Genomic DNA, 22,908 nt, shown 5'->3' on the forward strand with positions numbered 1-22,908 from the left:
TATTTTTCGTTCGTAGAATCGACAACATAAAAAAAAAATTAAATATTTCACTTACATAAATATAAAAATTTTAATATTTTTTTAAATATAAGAAATGAGATGCTCAACATAAGAACTACAAAAAAAAATTTATAATTAGCCCGATCAATGGATTCGGGAACGGTTCTAACACCGTGACTAGTATTGGTTTCAACAAGAAAACATACAACTCGATACCCGTGCAAAGAAGCAAAGCCTTCATATCCAACAAGCAAATATAATTCCTGTGCCAACTCACCACATACAAAAGGGTCCCACCGATAACGTAGCCTATACGGTGCCGAATTAAATGTCACGTCTACAAGCATGCAAGCCAACGACGCACATCACAAGAACCCCACTCACTATCATACAGCTGGTCAATAACGAATCAATATGTGGTGATTATTGACGACGAAGGCTCACACATACTCAGCTCTTTAGTTGATTCATCCAAATGCCAAAAAATTGAGATCCCCAGATTACCGTTGATGCATTTAAAGAGAACGAACAAATTTGGTATACCATACCAATTCTCATCTACCTAAATTGCATGTTTCAACAACAACAACAACTTGCAATTTCTTTGTGGGGGCGAAGAAGAAGAAGCTATGCTGCTACCGTGGAAGAAACTCAGCTGATCACTTTGGATACAACTCCTGCACCAACTGTCCTCCCTCCTTCCCGGAGGGCAAATCTTTGTCCTGGACCATGAAACAAAGTTATTATTATGTTCATCATGCAGCCTTGCCGTTCTCGATTCAAACATATTAAAACAGTTTATCTTATTTACATGCAATCTCTTCTGGATAAAGCAAGTGGAAACATTGAGCATGAAAGGGATAGCACAACAGATCCATATAAAATCTATATTTCCTACATATTCCTCACATATCAATCTGAGGTGGACCCATCAGTGGAATGGAGAGTTTTCCAAGGATAAAAAGGAAAGAAGCCAATTTTTGGAACAAAAAATAATAAAATTACTATGATTATGAAAACTAAATAAATGGATAAAAGATCTTTCTTCCCCTTATGATTCATCTCCTACTTTCATGTACTAAGTCAAATGACATCTACAATGCGCAAAAGCTTTTCTTAGCCGCCAGAAAAAGATAGACCTAGTGGACCAAGCATAGACTTTTTAGCCTCCTTAGTCACTAAGAAAATGAGCTGAGCCTCGGGGAGCCGCTCATAGTGCTAGTAATAATGGCTTGAAGGAATATTCCTTCCTTCTGCAAGAAGTCTAGCAATAATAGAGGAGAGGATAAGAATGCGATGGGGCCCAATGAGTACCCGGTTCTATCCTCTTCTTCTATATATTCGCTAGAACTAAGCTCTTGCAGGGCATCGGTCGATAACACCAGAGCCTTACTTGAGCAAGAAACTTTCCTTGTACTCACCTTTGTGCCCAAACTTTTGTAAGCAATTTAAGCTTTCTCTAGTTCTTTGTGCCCAAACTTTTCATTCTCTGCTTTCATTCTGTTAGTTCCGCTTTTCATGCCCAAACTTTTCATTCTCTGCTTTCATTCTGTTAGTTCCGCTTTTCATTCTCAAACTTTTCATTCTCTGCTTTCATTCTGTTAGTTCCGCTTTTCATTCTGGTATCAGAGCCTACTGTTTTGATATAGTCTCTTACTTTGCTTATGATATTAATGCTATATATACATGAAATTGATTTCTCTTGCAATCTGAACTTGTGAGGAGCCCGAGGAAGGCAATTAGGTCAGGGAACCACAGTAAGACCTTTGACGCAAGCCCTCTAAAGTTAAGAAAGTAAGTAGGATTAAGCTCATGCATATCTAGTATATGTCTAAGCTTTGGGAAGAATCTATTCAAAAGTGGTATACCGACTCTCATACCTCCCATCTTGATTACTTAAATCTAGCCGAGACTTCAAAACCTACCCAAAAGGAACTTGCCCACAATATTTCAGTTATTTACGACCGAACTTGTCTCTCAAGTAGAGTAAATCTAAGAAACTTTAAGCTCCTGCTTGAAGAAAACCAAAACCTTGAGCATAGGATTAAAAGGCTTGAATCCTCAGTAAAAACATTGACCTCCTTATTTGTTGAAAATAAGCCTCTCACCCAAACTGAAGTTCAGAAACTGTTGTTTGAAATAACTAAGCAATCCAGGCTTATTGAAGAAGAAGCCTTACGGCTTTCACGAAACCTCGATCAAAAACTCCAAAGGATTGAAATCTTACTATCCAAAATAGAAAAGCAAATTTTTGGATGAGCCACATATCCTCAAGGAGTACCGAATCCTACAAAGAAGCCCTTAAGGCCACTGAATCCATTGATCCCCCGTCACTCGGTTTTCTTAAAACCAGTGATTGTCCGGGAACTCTCAGCCACCAGACAGCTGTAATTAAACAGCACAACGTGCAAATACAGCTTTTAATACAGATAGCTGAGGACATAAAAGGAATACGAACGGAACTACAGACAATACGGGAGTTGCAACAATCAAAACCCATACAATCCCAAGTAGTACCGGACGAACTCATCTCCAGACTAGCAAACCTCAACTTGGGTCCTTCGGAAAGACCTAAAGAGGCAAAAGGAAAAATTCTGGTCTTCAAAGACCCCATAAAAATTTTCCAAGAAGCAAGGAAATGACTACCAGAACTCAAGAGGTGTCTACATCAACTCCTCTCGTGGAAGACCAAATCAGGAATTACCGGAGGAACCAGAGGAGAATATTCAACGCCAGAAGGCGACTCGGGCAGCTTATCTCCAGAAATACGAACCCAAATATACAAATTCTGGAACAACAGATAGACCCTCAAGCACAACTACAATTATCTATGAGGGAAAGGGCTACAATAGCGCCTGCTGAGGTGCTATATCATTCAAGAAGAGATGATGTACATCATAGGGTCTACACACACAGGTCTGAAGAAGCCATGTTGGTCACAAATAACCAGGAAGACAGGGCTTTTATACAAGAACGAAGTTTTGACCAACTGATCCGGAGTGGGATGAGATACATTCATCTAGGGATCCTTCAAGCAAGGATCCAGACACTCCACCGACAAGAAGAAGGAACACTAGCACTATTGGTGTTCCGCGACAACAGATGGGCTGACGACAGGTCCATCATTGCAACTATGGAAGTAGACCTAACTAGAGGGAGTCAATTAGTCTACGTAGTACCAGACACCATGATGACGGTAGGAGATTTCTACCGTAACATACAACTCTCAATACTAACCCATGGTTATGATACATGGCAGAATGGAGAGGCCAATTTATTAATCACCAGGGGATTGGTAGGGCGACTTTCAAATACCCCGAATGTCGCCTTTGCATATGAAATTTCAGGGGTGGTGGACTACCTAACAAGCCATGGCATAAGAGCTTTGCCAGGTAGGAGGTACTCCACAACAGAAATTCGAGGAAGAGACTGGATGATCAGGCCTACGCAGGTCTCGATTCCCATGCAACCTGTTGAGCTCAGGAGCCGAAACCTGATCGATGGGAGAATTTCGATCAGTTTTGAAAATTACAAAGCTGCATCAACATCCAGTAGGATCCAGTACAACAACGCTGACGATGAAACGTTCAGTGACGAAGAAGAGATACGAAGTCACACAATAGCCGTCAACATTCAACTTTCCAGTGATGAAGAAAACGAGGCAGAAGAACTGCAAAAGGATCTAAACTTTTACTTCCAAAACATCTATACATCAAATAAGGAAGTAGAAATGCCGTATCCACAAAAACCTCAGAAGGAATTAATTGCGGCAGGGCTAGAAGAGGACCTAGTTATGGAATACCCACAACTAGCAAAACTGTCACATCAGGTATACTCATCATCCGCCATCTCAAATTACAGGCCACCAGCAGACTCAACAATGGGGCCAGTAAACTACCCTCCAGCGGTAAATATTGAATCTACAAGTCAACGACCTGAATACGAAGGAGGCTCGAGACGACCAAGGTTCAAAGCCAAAAGCTTTTCTGAAGCCTGGAACCTTCCCTCAGCTTTTCAGCAACAGGGAGCAATCTTCATAATCCCTTCTCAATTGGGTATGTTTGACGAGGTATTTATGAGATGAGAATCTATAACAAAAAATTTAGTATCTTTACAAGGATTCACAGATCCCCTAGCAAAAATGGAGTTCATAGAAAATCTTCTCGGGGAGGCTGAGAAATTGGCATGGATCCAATGGAGAATGGCATACCCAGAGGAGTATCAATTACTCATAGCCAATGCAGATGGAACGGGAGGTACGCAAAATATTCTTTCCCAATTAAGAACAATTTTTATATTAGAAGATCCGTTCCAGGGATCTACCACGGCTCAGGAAGAGGCCTACCGTGATCTTGAAAGGTTGTCATGCACTAACCTCAAATATATCATTCAGTTCTTAAATGATTATATGCGATTGGCATCCAAAACAGGAAGAATGTTCTTAGGACCTGAATTATCTGAAAAATTATGGTCCAAGATGCCAGGAGAATTGGGAAAAAGAATTAAAGAAGCATTCGAAACCAAGTATAGAGGGAACACTATAGGAGTAATCCCAAGGATTTTATTTTCCTACAAATATCTGGAGGCAGAATGCAAAGATGCCGCCTTCAGACGAGCACTGAAAGACCTATCTTTCTGCAGTGAAATCCCTATCCCGGGATATTATAATAAACCGGAAAGGAAATACGGGGTGAGAAGATCAACTACATACAAAGGAAAGCCCCATTCTTCCCATGCAAGGATTGAAAAGAGGAAGCATTTACTAAGAAATAAGAAGTGCAAATGCTATCTCTGTGGCGAAGAAGGACACTTTGCAAGGGAGTGTCCTAATGACAGAAAGAACATTAAGAGAGTAGCCATGTTTGAACAAATTAATATCCCTGAAGACTATGAGATATTATCTGTTCAAGAAGGAGAAAATCAAAGCGATGCTATATACTCAATTTCGGAAGGAGAGGACATTGAAGACCTACAACATGGTATTCACTCCTTTACTCATAAAATCTTTGCTTTAATAGAAGATAGTAGGACATGGTGGATTGGACCAGATACAGGCTACAGGGCAAGAATACAAGTTTCCCAGGAACAAGCGGAATGCAGGCATATATGGGAAATCAATACTGAACTACCACCAACACTGGAAGAATGCAAGTGCTGCAAAAGAAAATCACAAAGGAGGCATAGGAGACATTGTCCCCTATGCAAGATAACGTCATGCGGAATGTGCAGTATCTACTATTTTGACAAAAGAACACCCATCATGATGGAAGAACCACCAAGGTATGAATCAAAGAACCTGCTTCAAACTCAGCAAGACTTTATTAATCACTGTGAAGCAGAGATAAGAAGACTCAAGCTAGCAGTCGAGTTTGAACAGCAAAAGTCCAAAGAGCTTGAGGAAATAAATATTCAAGCTATAATAACAGCACAAGAGAATCTTCAGCTGAAAAAGGAGCTTTCAGAACTACAAGAGAAATATGGAAAATTGGAAAAAGAAATACTAGAGGTAGATCAACTACGACTGGAAAAGGTAGATCTACTAAGAGAAATACAAAAGCTCGGAAAAAGAAAAGCTGAAGAAAATGAAGAAGATGAAGAGGCCTTTGTCCTCTTAGAAGACGAAACTCAAAAGATCCTCTCTATGGAAACAAGAGAAACAGGAGGATCAAGGAAGTCCAAGAACATGCTCTTCAACCTCAAGGTACAAATGAAAATTTTAAATATTCCTCCTTTTGAAATAAATGCAATACTGGACACAGGAGCCACAACCTGTTGCATAGATGAAAAGGCTGTACCAAAGCTGGCGCTAGAAGAAAATCCCTATGTAGTTCACTTCAGTGGGATTACCTCCAAAACTACCGCCAATAAAAAATTAAGGGGAGGAAAAATGACCATTGGAAATAACAGCTTCAGAATCCCATACACCTATGCGTTCCCGATGAAGCTCGGTGATGACATCCAGATGATAATAGGCTGCAATTTCATAAGAGCCATGCAAGGAGGAGTAAGGATAGAAGGTAACACTGTTACATTCTATAAGAATCTGACGACTATTAACACTCTACCTTACATCTCAGCAGCCCCAGCAATAGAGGAATTGGATTTAGAAGAGGATGATTACATACAAATACAAGAATCAGTGTTATATTCAGCAGAAGCCCAACAAAGTCATGAAATTATAAGGGTTAAATTCGGAAGCCTACTAGACCAATTGAAGGCTCAGGGATATGTTGGGGAAGATCCCCTCAAACACTGGAAGAAAAACAAGATAATGTGCAAATTGGAAATCAAAAATCAGGATTTCACAGTAGAAGACAAACCCCTGAAGCATCTAACACCGCAAGCGAAAGAAGCTTTTTCTAAGCACGTAAAGGCATTACTGGAGATTGGGGTCATCAGACCTAGCAAAAGTAAGCACCGAACAACTGCAATAATTGTCAATTCAGGAACAACGGTGGACCCCAAAACAGGAATAGAAAGAAAAGGAAAAGAAAGGATGGTCTTCAATTACAAGAGACTCAATGATATCACTGAAAAAGACCAATACAGCCTTCCGGGTATCAACACGATTCTCAAAAAGGTTAGCAACAGCAAAATTTATTCAAAATTTGATTTAAAATCTGGATTTCACCAAGTCGCTATGCACCCGGAATCTATTGAATGGACTGCATTCTGGGTCCCTGAGGGATTATATGAATGGTTGGCAATGCCATTCGGCCTTAAAAATGCTCCTGCGGTATTTCAAAGGAAAATGGACAACTGTTTCAAAGGCACTGAAGATTTCATTGCAGTATATATAGATGACATCTTAGTCTTTTCAGAAAATGAAAGGGAGCATGGACAACATCTCGCTAAAATGTTGGAGATATGCCAGGAGAATGGACTCATTTTGAGTCCAACAAAAATGAAGATAGCGGTAAGAGAAATTGAATTCCTCGGAGCAATTTTGGGAAATTCGAAAATAAAACTCCAGCCCCACATTATCAAGAAGATTGCAGAATACAAAGAAGAAGACTTGACCACAAAGAAAGGCCTTAGATCATGGCTGGGTATTCTAAACTACGCCAGAAATTATATACCCAATTTAGGCAGACTCCTAAGCCCGTTATATTCAAAAACAAGCCCAACGGGAGAAAAACGAATGAATGAGCAAGATTGGAAGTTGATCAGAAAGATCAAAGGCCTAGTGCAAAACCTTCCGGATTTGGAAGTCCCCCCTGAAAATTGCTTCATAATCTTAGAGACAGATGGATGTATGGAAGGATGGGGAGGGATCTGTAAGTGGAAGAAACAGAAGTATGATCCCAAAAGCACTGAAAAAATATGTGCATATGCCAGTGGCAAGTTCAGCCCGATCAAATCCACCATTGATGCCGAAATGCACGCCGTTATGAAGACTCTAGAAGCTCTGAAGATATACTTCCTAGACAAAAGGGAGATTATTATAAGAACGGATTGTCAGGCCATAATAAGCTTCTTCAACAAGTCATCTCAGAACAAACCTTCCAGAGTCAGGTGGATGGCCTTCGTAGATTATATAACGGGGAGCGGCGTGGACGTCAAATTTGAACACATTGAGGGAGAAAGTAATGTCCTGGCTGATTCATTATCTAGACTAATCAATATTTTGGTTGCAGGATGGCCAAGCGAATCTCTGTTTCTGATCCTAGAAGCCACCCAGGAAGTACAGGCCAAGCCCAATGCGCGGGTATTGGCTCACCTGAGTCAGATGATAAATCAAGTGACCTCCTCCTACAGTACCAACAAGAATTGGATAAGATCACAGCCGGAACACGTGGAGGACTTTCATTCAACAAAATGGGATTATCAGAAAGAAGACTTGGAGCGATCCAGAAAGAAGCCTCCAGACAAGCGGTCAGTGCGCTCCAGCAATTCATCAACATCCACTCAATCAAAACAAAAGAATACAAGAAAAGAAGTGGAGGAAGGGACAATTGGTACAGGGATTGGTTACCGGTTATCATCCAACAGCAGCAACAGCTGGAAGATGCCTTATCCCTAGTAAAGGACGTAACGCAGAGGACAACAAGCTTCAGCCTCTGAAGACAGCCAGCGCAAAAGCTTTTCTTAGCCGCCAGAAAAAGACAGACCTAGTGGACCAAGCATAGACTTTTTAGCCTCCTTAGTCACTAAGAAAATGAGCTGAGCCTCGGGGAGCCGCTCATAGTGCTAGTAATAATGGCTTGAAGGAATATTCCTTCCTTCTGCAAGAAGTCTAGCAATAATAGAGGAGAGGATAAGAATGCGATGGGGCCCAATGAGTACCCGGTTCTATCCTCTTCTTCTATATATTCGCTAGAACTAAGCTCTTGCAGGGCATCGGTCGATAACACCAGAGCCTTACTTGAGCAAGAAACTTTCCTTGTACTCACCTTTGTGCCCAAACTTTTGTAAGCAATTTAAGCTTTCTCTAGTTCTTTGTGCCCAAACTTTTCATTCTCTGCTTTCATTCTGTTAGTTCCGCTTTTCATGCCCAAACTTTTCATTCTCAAATGAAGAAGATGAAGAGGCCTTTGTCCTCTTAGAAGACGAAACTCAAAAGATCCTCTCTATGGAAACAAGAGAAACAGGAGGATCAAGGAAGTCCAAGAACATGCTCTTCAACCTCAAGGTACAAATGGAAATTTTAAATATTCCTCCTTATGAAATTGCAGCCTATTATCATCTGGATGTCATCACCGAGCTTCATCGGGAACGCATAGGTGTATGGGATTCAATCCTCTTCTAAACCGGAAAGGAAATACGTGACCTCAAATAGGTGTATGGCTTTCACCTATAGGTGTATGGCTTTCAGAATGAAAACAGTAGGCTTTTCATTCTGGTATATTGTGGGCAAGTTCTGCTTTTCATGCCAAGTTCTGGTAACAGAATGAAAACAGTATCAGAATGAAAACAGTATCTGTTTTCATTCTGTTAGTTCTGCTTTTGTAAGAATGAAAACAGTATCTGTTAGTTCTGCTTTTCATGCCAAGTTCTAGTACTAGTACTGTTTTCATTCTGTTACCGCTTTCATTCTGTTATCAGCTCAACAGTACTAGTACTAGTTCTAGTTCTAGTTCTGATACCAGAATGAAAAGCGGAACTAACAGAATGAAAGCAGAGAATGAAAAGCGGAACTAACAGAATGAAAGCAGAGAATGAAAAGTTTGGGCATGAAAAGCGGAACTAACAGAATGAAAGCAGAGAATGAAAAGTTTGGGCACAAAGAACTAGAGAAAGCTTAAATTGCTTACAAAAGTTTGGGCACAAAGGTGAGTACAAGGAAAGTTTTTTGCTCAAGTAAGGCTCTGGTGTTATCGACCGATGCCCTGCAAGAGCTTAGTTCTAGCGAATATATAGAAGAAGAGGATAGAACCGGGTACTCATTGGGCCCCATCGCATTCTTATCCTCTCCTCTATTATTGCTAGACTTCTTGCAGAAGGAAGGAATATTCCTTCAAGCCATTATTACTAGCACTATGAGCGGCTCCCCGAGGCTCAGCTCATTTTCTTAGTGACTAAGGAGGCTAAAAAGTCTATGCTTGGTCCACTAGGTCTGTCTTTTTCTGGCGGCTAAGAAAAGCTTTTGCGCTGGCTGTCTTCAGAGGCTGAAGCTTGTTGTCCTCTGCGTTACGTCCTTTACTAGGGATAAGGCATCTTCCAGCTGTTGCTGCTGTTGGATGATAACCGGTAACCAATCCCTGTACCAATTGTCCCTTCCTCCACTTCTTTTCTTGTATTCTTTTGTTTTGATTGAGTGGATGTTGATGAATTGCTGGAGCGCACTGACCGCTTGTCTGGAGGCTTCTTTCTGGATCGCTCCAAGTCTTCTTTCTGATAATCCCATTTTGTTGAATGAAAGTCCTCCACGTGTTCCGGCTGTGATCTTATCCAATTCTTGTTGGTACTGTAGGAGGAGGTCACTTGATTTATCATCTGACTCAGGTGAGCCAATACCCGCGCATTGGGCTTGGCCTGTACTTCCTGGGTGGCTTCTAGGATCAGAAACAGAGATTCGCTTGGCCATCCTGCAACCAAAATATTGATTAGTCTAGATAATGAATCAGCCAGGACATTACTTTCTCCCTCAATGTGTTCAAATTTGACGTCCACGCCGCTCCCCGTTATATAATCTACGAAGGCCATCCACCTGACTCTGGAAGGTTTGTTCTGAGATGACTTGTTGAAGAAGCTTATTATGGCCTGACAATCCGTTCTTATAATAATCTCCCTTTTGTCTAGGAAGTATATCTTCAGAGCTTCTAGAGTCTTCATAACGGCGTGCATTTCGGCATCAATGGTGGATTTGATCGGGCTGAACTTGCCACTGGCATATGCACATATTTTTTCAGTGCTTTTGGGATCATACTTCTGTTTCTTCCACTTACAGATCCCTCCCCATCCTTCCATACATCCATCTGTCTCTAAGATTATGAAGCAATTTTCAGGGGGGACTTCCAAATCCGGAAGGTTTTGCACTAGGCCTTTGATCTTTCTGATCAACTTCCAATCTTGCTCATTCATTCGTTTTTCTCCCGTTGGGCTTGTTTTTGAATATAACGGGCTTAGGAGTCTGCCTAAATTGGGTATATAATTTCTGGCGTAGTTTAGAATACCCAGCCATGATCTAAGGCCTTTCTTTGTGGTCAAGTCTTCTTCTTTGTATTCTGCAATCTTCTTGATAATGTGGGGCTGGAGTTTTATTTTCGAATTTCCCAAAATTGCTCCGAGGAATTCAATTTCTCTTACCGCTATCTTCATTTTTGTTGGACTCAAAATGAGTCCATTCTCCTGGCATATCTCCAACATTTTAGCGAGATGTTGTCCATGCTCCCTTTCATTTTCTGAAAAGACTAAGATGTCATCTATATATACTGCAATGAAATCTTCAGTGCCTTTGAAACAGTTGTCCATTTTCCTTTGAAATACCGCAGGAGCATTTTTAAGGCCGAATGGCATTGCCAACCATTCATATAATCCCTCAGGGACCCAGAATGCAGTCCATTCAATAGATTCCGGGTGCATAGCGACTTGGTGAAATCCAGATTTTAAATCAAATTTTGAATAAATTTTGCTGTTGCTAACCTTTTTGAGAATCGTGTTGATACCCGGAAGGCTGTATTGGTCTTTTTCAGTGATATCATTGAGTCTCTTGTAATTGAAGACCATCCTTTCTTTTCCTTTTCTTTCTATTCCTGTTTTGGGGTCCACCGTTGTTCCTGAATTGACAATTATTGCAGTTGTTCGGTGCTTACTTTTGCTAGGTCTGATGACCCCAATCTCCAGTAATGCCTTTACGTGCTTAGAAAAAGCTTCTTTCGCTTGCGGTGTTAGATGCTTCAGGGGTTTGTCTTCTACTGTGAAATCCTGATTTTTGATTTCCAATTTGCACATTATCTTGTTTTTCTTCCAATGTTTGAGGGGATCTTCCCCAACATATCCCTGAGCCTTCAATTGGTCTAGTAGGCTTCCGAATTTAACCCTTATAATTTCATGACTTTGTTGGGCTTCTGCTGAATATAACACTGATTCTTGTATTTGTATGTAATCATCCTCTTCTAAATCCAATTCCTCTATTGCTGGGGCTGCTGAGATGTAAGGTAGAGTGTTAATAGTCGTCAGATTCTTATAGAATGTAACAGTGTTACCTTCTATCCTTACTCCTCCTTGCATGGCTCTTATGAAATTGCAGCCTATTATCATCTGGATGTCATCACCGAGCTTCATCGGGAACGCATAGGTGTATGGGATTCTGAAGCTGTTATTTCCAATGGTCATTTTTCCTCCCCTTAATTTTTTATTGGCGGTAGTTTTGGAGGTAATCCCACTGAAGTGAACTACATAGGGATTTTCTTCTAGCGCCAGCTTTGGTACAGCCTTTTCATCTATGCAACAGGTTGTGGCTCCTGTGTCCAGTATTGCATTTATTTCAAAAGGAGGAATATTTAAAATTTTCATTTGTACCTTGAGGTTGAAGAGCATGTTCTTGGACTTCCTTGATCCTCCTGTTTCTCTTGTTTCCATAGAGAGGATCTTTTGAGTTTCGTCTTCTAAGAGGACAAAGGCCTCTTCATCTTCTTCATTTTCTTCAGCTTTTCTTTTTCCGAGCTTTTGTATTTCTCTTAGTAGATCTACCTTTTCCAGTCGTAGTTGATCTACCTCTAGTATTTCTTTTTCCAATTTTCCATATTTCTCTTGTAGTTCTGAAAGCTCCTTTTTCAGCTGAAGATTCTCTTGTGCTGTTATTATAGCTTGAATATTTATTTCCTCAAGCTCTTTGGACTTTTGCTGTTCAAACTCGACTGCTAGCTTGAGTCTTCTTATCTCTGCTTCACAGTGATTAATAAAGTCTTGCTGAGTTTGAAGCAGGTTCTTTGATTCATACCTTGGTGGTTCTTCCATCATGATGGGTGTTCTTTTGTCAAAATAGTAGATACTGCACATTCCGCAGACGTTATCTTGCATAGGGGACAATGTCTCCTATGCCTCCTTTGTGATTTTCTTTTGCAGCACTTGCATTCTTCCAGTGTTGGTGGTAGTTCAGTATTGATTTCCCATATATGCCTGCATTCCGCTTGTTCCTGGGAAACTTGTATTCTTGCCCTGTAGCCTGTATCTGGTCCAATCCACCATGTCCTACTATCTTCTATTAAAGCAAAGATTTTATGAGTAAAGGAGTGAATACCATGTTGTAGGTCTTCAATGTCCTCTCCTTCCGAAATTGAGTATATAGCATCGCTTTGATTTTCTCCTTCTTGAACAGATAATATCTCATAGTCTTCAGGGATATTAATTTGTTCAAACATGGCTACTCTCTTAATGTTCTTTCTGTCATTAGGACACTCCCTTGCAAAGTGTCCTTCTTCGCCACAGAGATAGCATTTGCACTTCTTATTTCTTAGTAAATGCTTCCTCTTTTCAATCCTTGCATGGGAAGAATGGGGCTTTCCTTTGTATGTAGTTGATCTTCTCACCCCGTATTTCCTTTCCGGTTTATTATAATATCCCGGGATAGGGATTTCACTGCAGAAAGATAGGTCTTTCAGTGCTCGTCTGAAGGCGGCATCTTTGCATTCTGCCTCCAGATATTTGTAGGAAAATAAAATCCTTGGGATTACTCCTATAGTGTTCCCTCTATACTTGGTTTCGAATGCTTCTTTAATTCTTTTTCCCAATTCTCCTGGCATCTTGGACCATAATTTTTCAGATAATTCAGGTCCTAAGAACATTCTTCCTGTTTTGGATGCCAATCGCATATAATCATTTAAGAACTGAATGATATATTTGAGGTTAGTGCATGACAACCTTTCAAGATCACGGTAGGCCTCTTCCTGAGCCGTGGTAGATCCCTGGAACGGATCTTCTAATATAAAAATTGTTCTTAATTGGGAAAGAATATTTTGCGTACCTCCCGTTCCATCTGCATTGGCTATGAGTAATTGATACTCCTCTGGGTATGCCATTCTCCATTGGATCCATGCCAATTTCTCAGCCTCCCCGAGAAGATTTTCTATGAACTCCATTTTTGCTAGGGGATCTGTGAATCCTTGTAAAGATACTAAATTTTTTGTTATAGATTCCCATCTCATAAATACCTCGTCAAACATACCCAATTGAGAAGGGATTATGAAGATTGCTCCCTGTTGCTGAAAAGCTGAGGGAAGGTTCCAGGCTTCAGAAAAGCTTTTGGCTTTGAACCTTGGTCGTCTCGAGCCTCCTTCGTATTCAGGTCGTTGACTTGTAGATTCAATATTTACCGCTGGAGGGTAGTTTACTGGCCCCATTGTTGAGTCTGCTGGTGGCCTGTAATTTGAGATGGCGGATGATGAGTATACCTGATGTGACAGTTTTGCTAGTTGTGGGTATTCCATAACTAGGTCCTCTTCTAGCCCTGCCGCAATTAATTCCTTCTGAGGTTTTTGTGGATACGGCATTTCTACTTCCTTATTTGATGTATAGATGTTTTGGAAGTAAAAGTTTAGATCCTTTTGCAGTTCTTCTGCCTCGTTTTCTTCATCACTGGAAAGTTGAATGTTGACGGCTATTGTGTGACTTCGTATCTCTTCTTCGTCACTGAACGTTTCATCGTCAGCGTTGTTGTACTGGATCCTACTGGATGTTGATGCAGCTTTGTAATTTTCAAAACTAACAGAATGAGTCAATTAGTCTACGTAGACCTGACTAGAGGGAGTCAATTAGTCTACGTAGGCAAGAGCTTAGTTCCATCATTGCAACTATGGAAGTAGACCTGACTAGAGGGAGTCAATTAGTCTACGTAGTACCAGACACCATGATGACGGTAGGAGATTTCTATCCTCTTCTTCAATTAGTCTACGTAGTACCAGACACCATGATGACGGTAGGAAGTAGACCTGACTGAAGGTTCCAAACAAACCTTCCAGAGTCAGGTGGATGGCCTTCGTAGATTATATAACGGGGAGCGGCGTGGACGTCAAATTTGAACACATTGAGGGAGAAAGTAATGTCCTGGCTGATTCATTATCTAGACTAATCAATATTTTGGTTGCAGGATGGCCAAGCGAATCTCTGTTTCTGATCCTAGAAGCCACCCAGGAAGTACAGGCCAAGCCCAATGCGCGGGTATTGGCTCACCTGAGTCAGATGATAAATCAAGTGACCTCCTCCTACAGTACCAACAAGAATTGGATAAGATCACAGCCGGAACACGTGGAGGACTTTCATTCAACAAAATGGGATTATCAGAAAGAAGACTTGGAGCGATCCAGAAAGAAGCCTCCAGACAAGCGGTCAGTGCGCTCCAGCAATTCATCAACATCCACTCAATCAAAACAAAAGAATACAAGAAAAGAAGTGGAGGAAGGGACAATTGGTACAGGGATTGGTTACCGGTTATCATCCAACAGCAGCAACAGCTGGAAGATGCCTTATCCCTAGTAAAGGACGTAACGCAGAGGACAACAAGCTTCAGCCTCTGAAGACAGCCAGCGCAAAAGCTTTTCTTAGCCGCCAGAAAAAGACAGACCTAGTGGACCAAGCATAGACTTTTTAACTGATACAAGGAAAGCTTTGAGAGGAACCTAAAAAGATCTTACAATAAACAATAAAAAGATATTTAAATGTTCTTGATTTAACTAGAAATATTAAATTACACAGCTCAACGACGAAAAAAAGATCAGGGCACCCAACTCCAAACAACATGATGTCATTCATAGATTTCGAGGACAATAAATTGAACTGTGACATAACTTCCTCTCCCTCAAGCATGCACATGACCATCATGTGTTGGTGCATGCTGAAATTAAAAGAAGAAAAAGAAACTATGGTTTTACTAGCCACATGGCAGCAGTGAAAATTAATCCAAACCACTTTTGCAGATACACAAGTTTCAGAATTAAATACTAGGTCAAGACACGCCAATTTAGTCACCACATTTCAGATCTGTCCTCAAAAAAATGATATAGTTGATGAAATAGTAAAATCCACAAACAGATAAGTTATAAATACATAATTTATAGGAACTTGAATTAGACTACCTAAACTTGAAAGGTTTGGAATATATCCAAAATAGGCACTATTTCAAGCCCTTCCAGCAGAAGTTGTGGCAAATGCATACAAGGAAAATTCTGTATAAGCTACTACTCCATGAAGAGCTAAAAGTGAATTACTCTAGACCAGTTTTTCTATATGATTGTGGTATTGCCAGGTCCATAATCTTGCAAACATGCAGGTCAATATTGAAATCATGAAAACGCCAATTGATCATAATTAGTTTGTCAAAATGATCTATTTGTATCATTTTTCTTGGTATAAATACCAATGTAAGTTGTGAAAGACAATGAGAAAAGATTTTTATCAGAAAAATTGCCTTTCATTATTGTGTAGATACACCAAGATAAAATTACCTGCTTCAAGTGGAACAGGCGATATCAATTCGAAAGTAGCTGTGACGTTATCACCGGGCATCACCATCTTTACATTCTCAGGGAGCTCAACTTTACCAGTAACATCTGCAGTTCTCAAGAAGAACTGGGGCATGTAATTTGAGAAAAATGCAGTGTGGCGACCACCTTCATCCTTCGTAAGCACATAAATTTCTGCCTCAAATTTCTTGCAAGTCTTTAATGTACCAGGCTTGCATACTACCTACAATAATTTCAACAACCGTATCTCCATTTAACCACATGTTTAGAAAAAATTACTACATGAGTTAACCTAAAACTGAAGCCAAGTCAAGGTTTACTTTATCATGTACACCTACATTGGCCATACATGTTAACAACTGAAGAGAAGAGATAGTAAAAAAGTTTGTGTATTGCCATTGCTCATGAGTGTCATACTGTAATATTTAGTTGCTGTGAAATGTTGCAACATCAAAGGTTGATGGCACTGCTAACAGTCCACAGGAACATTATGACAATGATGCTAACCTGCCCTCGTTGCACATCTCCACGTTTCAGCCCACGTAAAAGAAGGCCAACATTGTCACCAGCCTACATGGGGCAAAACCTTACAATCTATTCTGCAGAGGCATATCAAAACAAAATAAAATGGCAAGTTATTTACTTACCTGTCCATGATCCAATATCTTCTTGAACATTTCAACACCAGTAACAGTAGTTTTCAGAGGCCCACTCTGATTACAGAAAAAAATACATTAACTATATCCAATATATTTCTAGCATAATAATGAGCAACCTAAAAAGGAAAGGATGAAGAATCATTAATGCAACCTGAATTCATAAAATATGTTGTCTTATTTAATATCAGAATCGTACTAGAAGTAACTATTTCAAAAGCTAGAGTATGAAATACTGGTTCCTTTCTAATACAAACACAAAATTTCGGATCAGTCATACAATTTCTATTTATAAATGAAGGTAAATGATGTGAAATAGACATTGAAATTTCAATTAACATTTCAGATAAAAGACAGTTAAGAAAGACAGTTCAAATTTCCTACAAAAAAGAAAATCCAGGAGCAGATCCAAATGCAGATGATTCTCGAGAATCTTGACGGACTATTTTTTTCACCTGTGTCAACCCTAAAACTTCAACATCGTCTCCGGTTTTAATTGTTCCTTGCTCAATACGGCCAGTAACAACAGTTCCACGTCCCTGTAGGCATAAAGACCATCCAAAAGAACCTTTAAGTTCCACAATACCTTCACCAAAGTAAGATCAGATAAGTAGAATCTGAACAACATCAAGCAGGAAATAACAATAAATTTCTTAACAAAAAAAATTTTAAGGGACACAACATAAAGAAAACAAAAGCTTCAATCAATGGATCAGTTCTAAATTCTAACCATGAAATCAATTATAAAGTTGATCTATGGTTGGCATGTTCTCTTATTTCAGTTGGCTGATGAATGGCATTACACTGATAGCGATTTTTTAGGCTTACCAATTTAACCCTCAAAATAAAATTAACAGACAATTTATCAACAAATTCTTTTCCATTTTGTAAAGGCTACCTAGAGGTTGTCCACAATCAGCCATAAAATCCAGAATATGTCATAATTCCTAAAATCTACTATCTTCACTTAAAGACGAATAAGAATATTTCATGCAGAAATGTCATCATTAAGTCGAGAAAATTTCCTGTTCCCTAGATAACATATAGTGCAAGCAAAAGAAAATAAAGATCATACAATAAAAACTGCTCAAAATTCCAATTAGTTCCCAAATGATAAGTCTAGTTTAGATGCATATCAAAGTAACATGCTATTGACCTGTATTGAAAACACATCTTCAATTGGTATGAGAAATGGCTTGTCAAGCTGACGTATTGGATCTGGTATGTATTCATCTACTGCATCCATTAATTTTAGAATTGCCTGTTTGCCAATTTCTTCATTTGTTCCCTGCAAAGCGCACAATGCTGAGCCTCGAATAATAGGAATCTCATCCCCAGGGAACTTGTAAAAGCTGAGCAGCTCTGTAGATAAGCAAAAGAATGTAAAGCATAACCAATCTATCAGAAATAGTTTTTTCACAAAGAAATAGTGTCATGCAACAGCATACCTCGAAGCTCCAGTTCTACAAGCTCTAGTAACTCAGGATCATCAACAGCATCAACCTTGTTCAGAAAGCAGACAAGTGATGGCACACCCACCTATGAGGCGCAATAGATAAAAAAGAACTGAATTAGTCTACAGAAACACCAGACAGATTATCCATGAAAAGACTAATTCAATAGCATGGCATTATATTAAACAAGAGTAATACCTGGCGAGCAAGCAGAATATGCTCCTTTGTTTGGGGCATTGGTCCATCAGGTGCTGATACAACAAGGATACCACCATCCATTTGAGCAGCTCCAGTGATCATATTCTGTTTATTGATAGAACAATAAGGCAGACAATAAAGAGACACTCTTCCTCTCACTCAATTTTCTCCCAGGTATTAGTTAATATGTTAGAGAAGAATACAAAGAGGGTGTTACCCTTGTGATAACTCGTAAAGCAAATAAGCCACTCACAGCAAACACAAATATCAATTGATGACAATAAAACAGTACTTAATATCCTTAACATATTTTTAAGATTGAGTAAAAATTTCAAGAAGTAAAAGTTATGTAATTTCAGTATATAGCAGTTGACACTCCAGTACACATTAATTTGAGATGATTTCAACACTATACAACTACAGATTGATTTCCCTAGGGAAAAGACTTACTAATAGCTACTTGTGTTAGAAACTGTTTCAGGTTGCTAGACTTGAAATTTCTGAATCATTAGTCATACCAGGAAAAAAGGCCCGTCAAAGAAAATTCCAATAGTCTAGATACAAAATTGAAGTTCAAAAGTATTGATGGCCAGTTAAGAGTTGTAATAATTTTAGTGCAAAAAAGATTGTATGGAGCTTTCAATCATTATGACCATAGTTACAGCAGTTGGTGTAGTGATACTGATGGTGGTCAGTGATGGCATAAGCAGTAACAATGGTGGTAATAAGTGATGTGAGCAAGGTGACGATATGATGATGACAGATGATCACAGCCACCGTGATGATTGCAGTAGTTGATGATGGTTACGGTTGTACTATTGGCAGTGAGAATGGTAGTGATGAAATTAATGGCAGTTGCAATGAAGGTGGAAGAAGTGGTGATTGTGATAAACACGATGGCAGTAGCAAAAGCTATGATGAAGTTAATGTTAGCGATGCGACTATAGAAAGTGACAATGGCAGCGGTAGTGATTAAAAACTGTTGGTGGAAGTATTGAGATGGATGATTGCAGTCATAGTGACATTGTTGGTGATGGTGGTGATGATGATGAGTAAGAATGATGATGGCAACAATCACCAATGACGATGGAGGTGGTGCAATGAGGCAATAGTGATGATGGTAACAGTAATGATAGTCACAAATTATGATAACAGCTACTGCCAGTGGTCATTGCTATCACAATAACAGCATGTCTAGTGATCAAAACTTAAGGTTGTCATGATGACAACAGCAATTATTGTGGCAATCAAGAGGGGTTAAATAAATAATCCCTTTACAACAAGTTATGAAGTCATAACCTCCTCTAAAAGTAACTATTTTAACTTCTCTTTTCTCCAAAAGCCCTTTTGAAAATGTGTCACCAAACAACCAAATGTTTGCAAAAGCAACCTTTTCTTTAAAAGCTACAAAAGGCCCTTTCATAAGCTCAGTTAAACAAGCCCATATTTGCTCCAGGGATAGGACTCACTCCAGTTCCTAATAGTTGGTCCAATCTAAGCCCTAACCAGCATGAGAAATTGCTGTCAGCAAACTCTCATGTATCTATCCATGTTACACTAGTTCCCTCCTCAAAAGACAAGTGTGACTGTGACAGTATCTAATGGAAAAGCACACGCATCAACATTTCCTACCTACAAAAATTGGCTTCCACAATTGCTCCTCCAAGAATCTTTAATTGAGAATTCAAGCAATGAATCCTTAAAATACTGTTATGTTTCGCAAATACATATCTCCAATTAGGCATCTAATTGGCAGGCTACGAATACTGTCATGACCAGAAAGTTGCAGTTGTACAAACAATTATCCTGATGTTGCTAAGATCAGACACAGTAAACGGTTTCACACTTTACCTTAACATAATCAGCATGTCCTGGGCAATCAACATGGGCATAGTGTCGTTTTGCTGTTTCATACTCCACATGGGCCTGCAGAAAGAAGAAATATCAACACATTGTAAAAATAAAAAATAAAACTTGCCATGACAGATGCGAAGAAAAGAAAAGGATGTACAGACTGTTGCAATGGTAATTCCTCTAGCTTTCTCCTCAGGAGCTTTGTCGATCTCATCAAAAGCAACAGCTTTAGCTTTTCCCTCTTCAGCTAGAACCTGGAGAAAAAGACAATAATAAACTCTGCTTTCAACTAATAGTGAAGGGAAAAAAAAAATAAAGATTTACAACTTTGTCCCAACCAACCGTAGAAAACTTTGGAATTGTAACATCAGAAATTAAGGAGTTAGATACTAAAAAGAATAGACCAACAGTCAAACCAAAATAAAACTAATTCAAAGAAATCTGAGCTCCTAAAAAAGGCAAGCTTTACCTTGGTAATCGCTGCTGTTAGTGTAGTTTTGCCATGATCAACATGCCCAATGGTACCAACATTTACATGAGGTTTCCTGGGATAACAAGAGAAAAATACGAGATCTTTAGCTAAAAGATCTTTTAACCTATGTTGTCTTTCTATAAGCAGCGTGAGACAGAGAATTTGTCATACTGGATTAGCTGCCCGAACGAACTAACTTGCAAGTAAAACAGCAAAATTAGTACCAGGTAAAACAGAATAAGTTTATAAAGCAAAACAATATAACATCAACCAAGAAGCATTCCTTCCAAGATGATGGACCCTACTTAAATCCTCTTCAATTAAGAAGCTCTGGATGGATAGCTGGTGAGAGAAGACTAACTTAAAAACAAACAATAGATTTGCCTATGTCACAAGGTTTCAGATCTTAAACATGAAACAGCCATCATCAAAGTAAACCTGAGAATTGAAGAAAAAAGCAGACAGGATAACCACACACTAGAACCTTGTGCCAAAACCTAGAATGACAAAGTCAAAGGGTTATCCTTCCTAGTGTGAAGAAAGTTAATTAGAAAAGTTGCTATATGAAGCACATTAATTTGATTACAAAATTTTCAAAATATATTCATGTAATAATTTGAACCTTACTCTAGACCTATGAAGCACAGACACAGACATGGGAGATGGCCTTGATGACACACAATTTTTTAAAAAAACAGGACACGGATACAATGAGGACATGTGTGTGTATAGATATGTATTTATATATATACATGTATGTATGTATATGTATATGTATGTATGTATGTATATATATATATATATATATATATATATATATATATATATATAATTAATTCAATTAGCATGAGTTTTATAATATTTATAATTAAATTTTATAAACTCAATAATTTGAACAAATAGATATCATCATATAGGTTAAAACAATTAAAATCATCCAAATTTAAGTATCCAAAATAAAAGTTCAGTATATCAAATAATATTTAACAATCTCAAGATAGAATTGATATACGTTTCCTTGCGATGATCTCCAGAGTTCTTTTCTTGCGAAGCATATGACCCTCACATGAGGGTCACAAAAATGTAGCATCACACACGGGTGTCAGACACATGTCAAAGGCGGACACATATACCAAAATCACGTGCGCGTGCTTCTTAGCTCTAGACTAGTGCAATCTAGAAGTTAAATATTATTTTGACAAAAAATAGGTTAGCAACAACTGGGTTTTAATATGTTTTCCAATAGGTCAATAATAAGGTTAAAAGTAATGTAATTGGACACTAGCAGGAACCAGTCCAAGAGCAGGGTATTATGGAAATACAGAAGTATCAGGCATGGCAATCTATATGTTGAGTTTGTCCAGTTTTCAAGCGCATATATAGGGCTATCCATTACCTTCACGTCACCAATAGCAGAAAAGGCGATTTCACTAGGTTCTGGACGTTGTTATGCTGAGCTGCATTACAGTTGGAGGGTACTTCCCTCAAAGGAATCCGACCACGTTTCCTCCATTAGTAGCTATATATCCAATCAATCAGTGCAATCGATGAGGCCTAATCTCAGGTGGATCAACCAATTACGGACCGACTGGATTCCTTTACAATATGGTCTGAAGGACCAACCTTATTACACTTACCAAATAAGTAACGAACAAATACATCAGAAAACCCAAGATTTCTCCATCGAGTTCAAGAAACACAAGCGTTCATTGGAAGATCATATTTCCAAAAATACTTCAAGGAAGCAAGATTCCCGTCGCATGAAGGAAAACGATACAAGTATCAAATGAGAGGCACTGGAATCTTACGTCCGAGTGAAGGTGGCCATGGACCTCCTCAACCAATGCGCAGCCGCCGGCTCGCCCCCAAGAATGGGACCAGGCAAAGATTGCGGCTCGGGGCCGACGATCGCGCCGCGACAGCATGAGTAGATGAGAGGGGAGGCGGGCGAGAAGCGGAGGAGTCGCCTCGAATTAGGGTTCCTCAGGGCGGCAGCGGTGGCCATCGGAAAATTATAATGGAAGATCGCCGCCCAGGGGTTCGGGGATCAAAACCCTCTTCCGGATGCGCTGGCAAGTGTCTTTGGAATTAGGGTTTTAGGAGCGTGAAACCTCAGAGCTGAACCAACCACGCGTATTACAGCTCGACTTCGGCCCGGTTCGGTTTCTGTGTCGACCGCCGCTAGACATTAGGCCGATTGAAGTCAGTACCATGGTTTCGCGACTTCAGTCGTGAGTTGCATCGTATGGGTTGGTATTAGTAGGGCTGCCAATGGGTCGGGTTAAGCACATCCATTTGAAGACGGGTTAAGCCGATCTCTTGATGATGCAAAGCTGGCTGGTCAAACACTGAAGCAAGTGTAGGAAATCAAT

The 22,908-nt window shown here is 39.5% G+C and overlaps 1 protein-coding gene across 1 annotated transcript; it reads right to left on the minus strand.

Moving 5' to 3' along the window:
* Positions 1-109: 109 nt before the first annotated feature.
* On the minus strand, positions 110-22,662 carry LOC103978889 (elongation factor Tu, mitochondrial). Its single transcript, XM_009394841.3, has 12 exons — positions 22,345-22,662; positions 20,534-20,609; positions 20,226-20,318; positions 20,062-20,136; positions 18,211-18,315; positions 18,007-18,097; positions 17,715-17,920; positions 17,014-17,097; positions 16,550-16,615; positions 16,410-16,472; positions 15,885-16,125; positions 110-722 (listed from the first exon to the last, which is right to left on the minus strand). The coding sequence occupies exons 1-12, from the start codon at positions 22,539-22,541 to the stop codon at positions 652-654; spliced, it is 1,368 nt and encodes a 455-aa protein (XP_009393116.2). The 5' UTR covers positions 22,542-22,662; the 3' UTR covers positions 110-651.
* Positions 22,663-22,908: the final 246 nt, after the last annotated feature.

The sequence above is a fragment of the Musa acuminata genome, chromosome BXJ3-3 (genome assembly GCF_036884655.1).
Source record: "Musa acuminata AAA Group cultivar baxijiao chromosome BXJ3-3, Cavendish_Baxijiao_AAA, whole genome shotgun sequence".
Taxonomy (NCBI): domain Eukaryota; kingdom Viridiplantae; phylum Streptophyta; class Magnoliopsida; order Zingiberales; family Musaceae; genus Musa; species Musa acuminata.

What these genes read in the sequence shown, in the direction of transcription:
- LOC103978889 (XM_009394841.3), bottom strand. Translation starts at nt 22,541, where the DNA reads ATGGCCACCGCTGCCGCCCTGAGGAACCCTAATTCGAGGCGACTCCTC. An exon ending in TAACAGCAGCGATTACCAAG is followed by an intron (nt 20,319 to 20,533) that starts GTAAAGCTTGCC and finishes CTTTTTCTCCAG; the next exon opens with GTTCTAGCTGAAGAGGGAAA. An exon ending in AGATATTGGATCATGGACAG is followed by an intron (nt 16,473 to 16,549) that starts GTAAGTAAATAA and finishes TGCCCCATGTAG; the next exon opens with GCTGGTGACAATGTTGGCCT.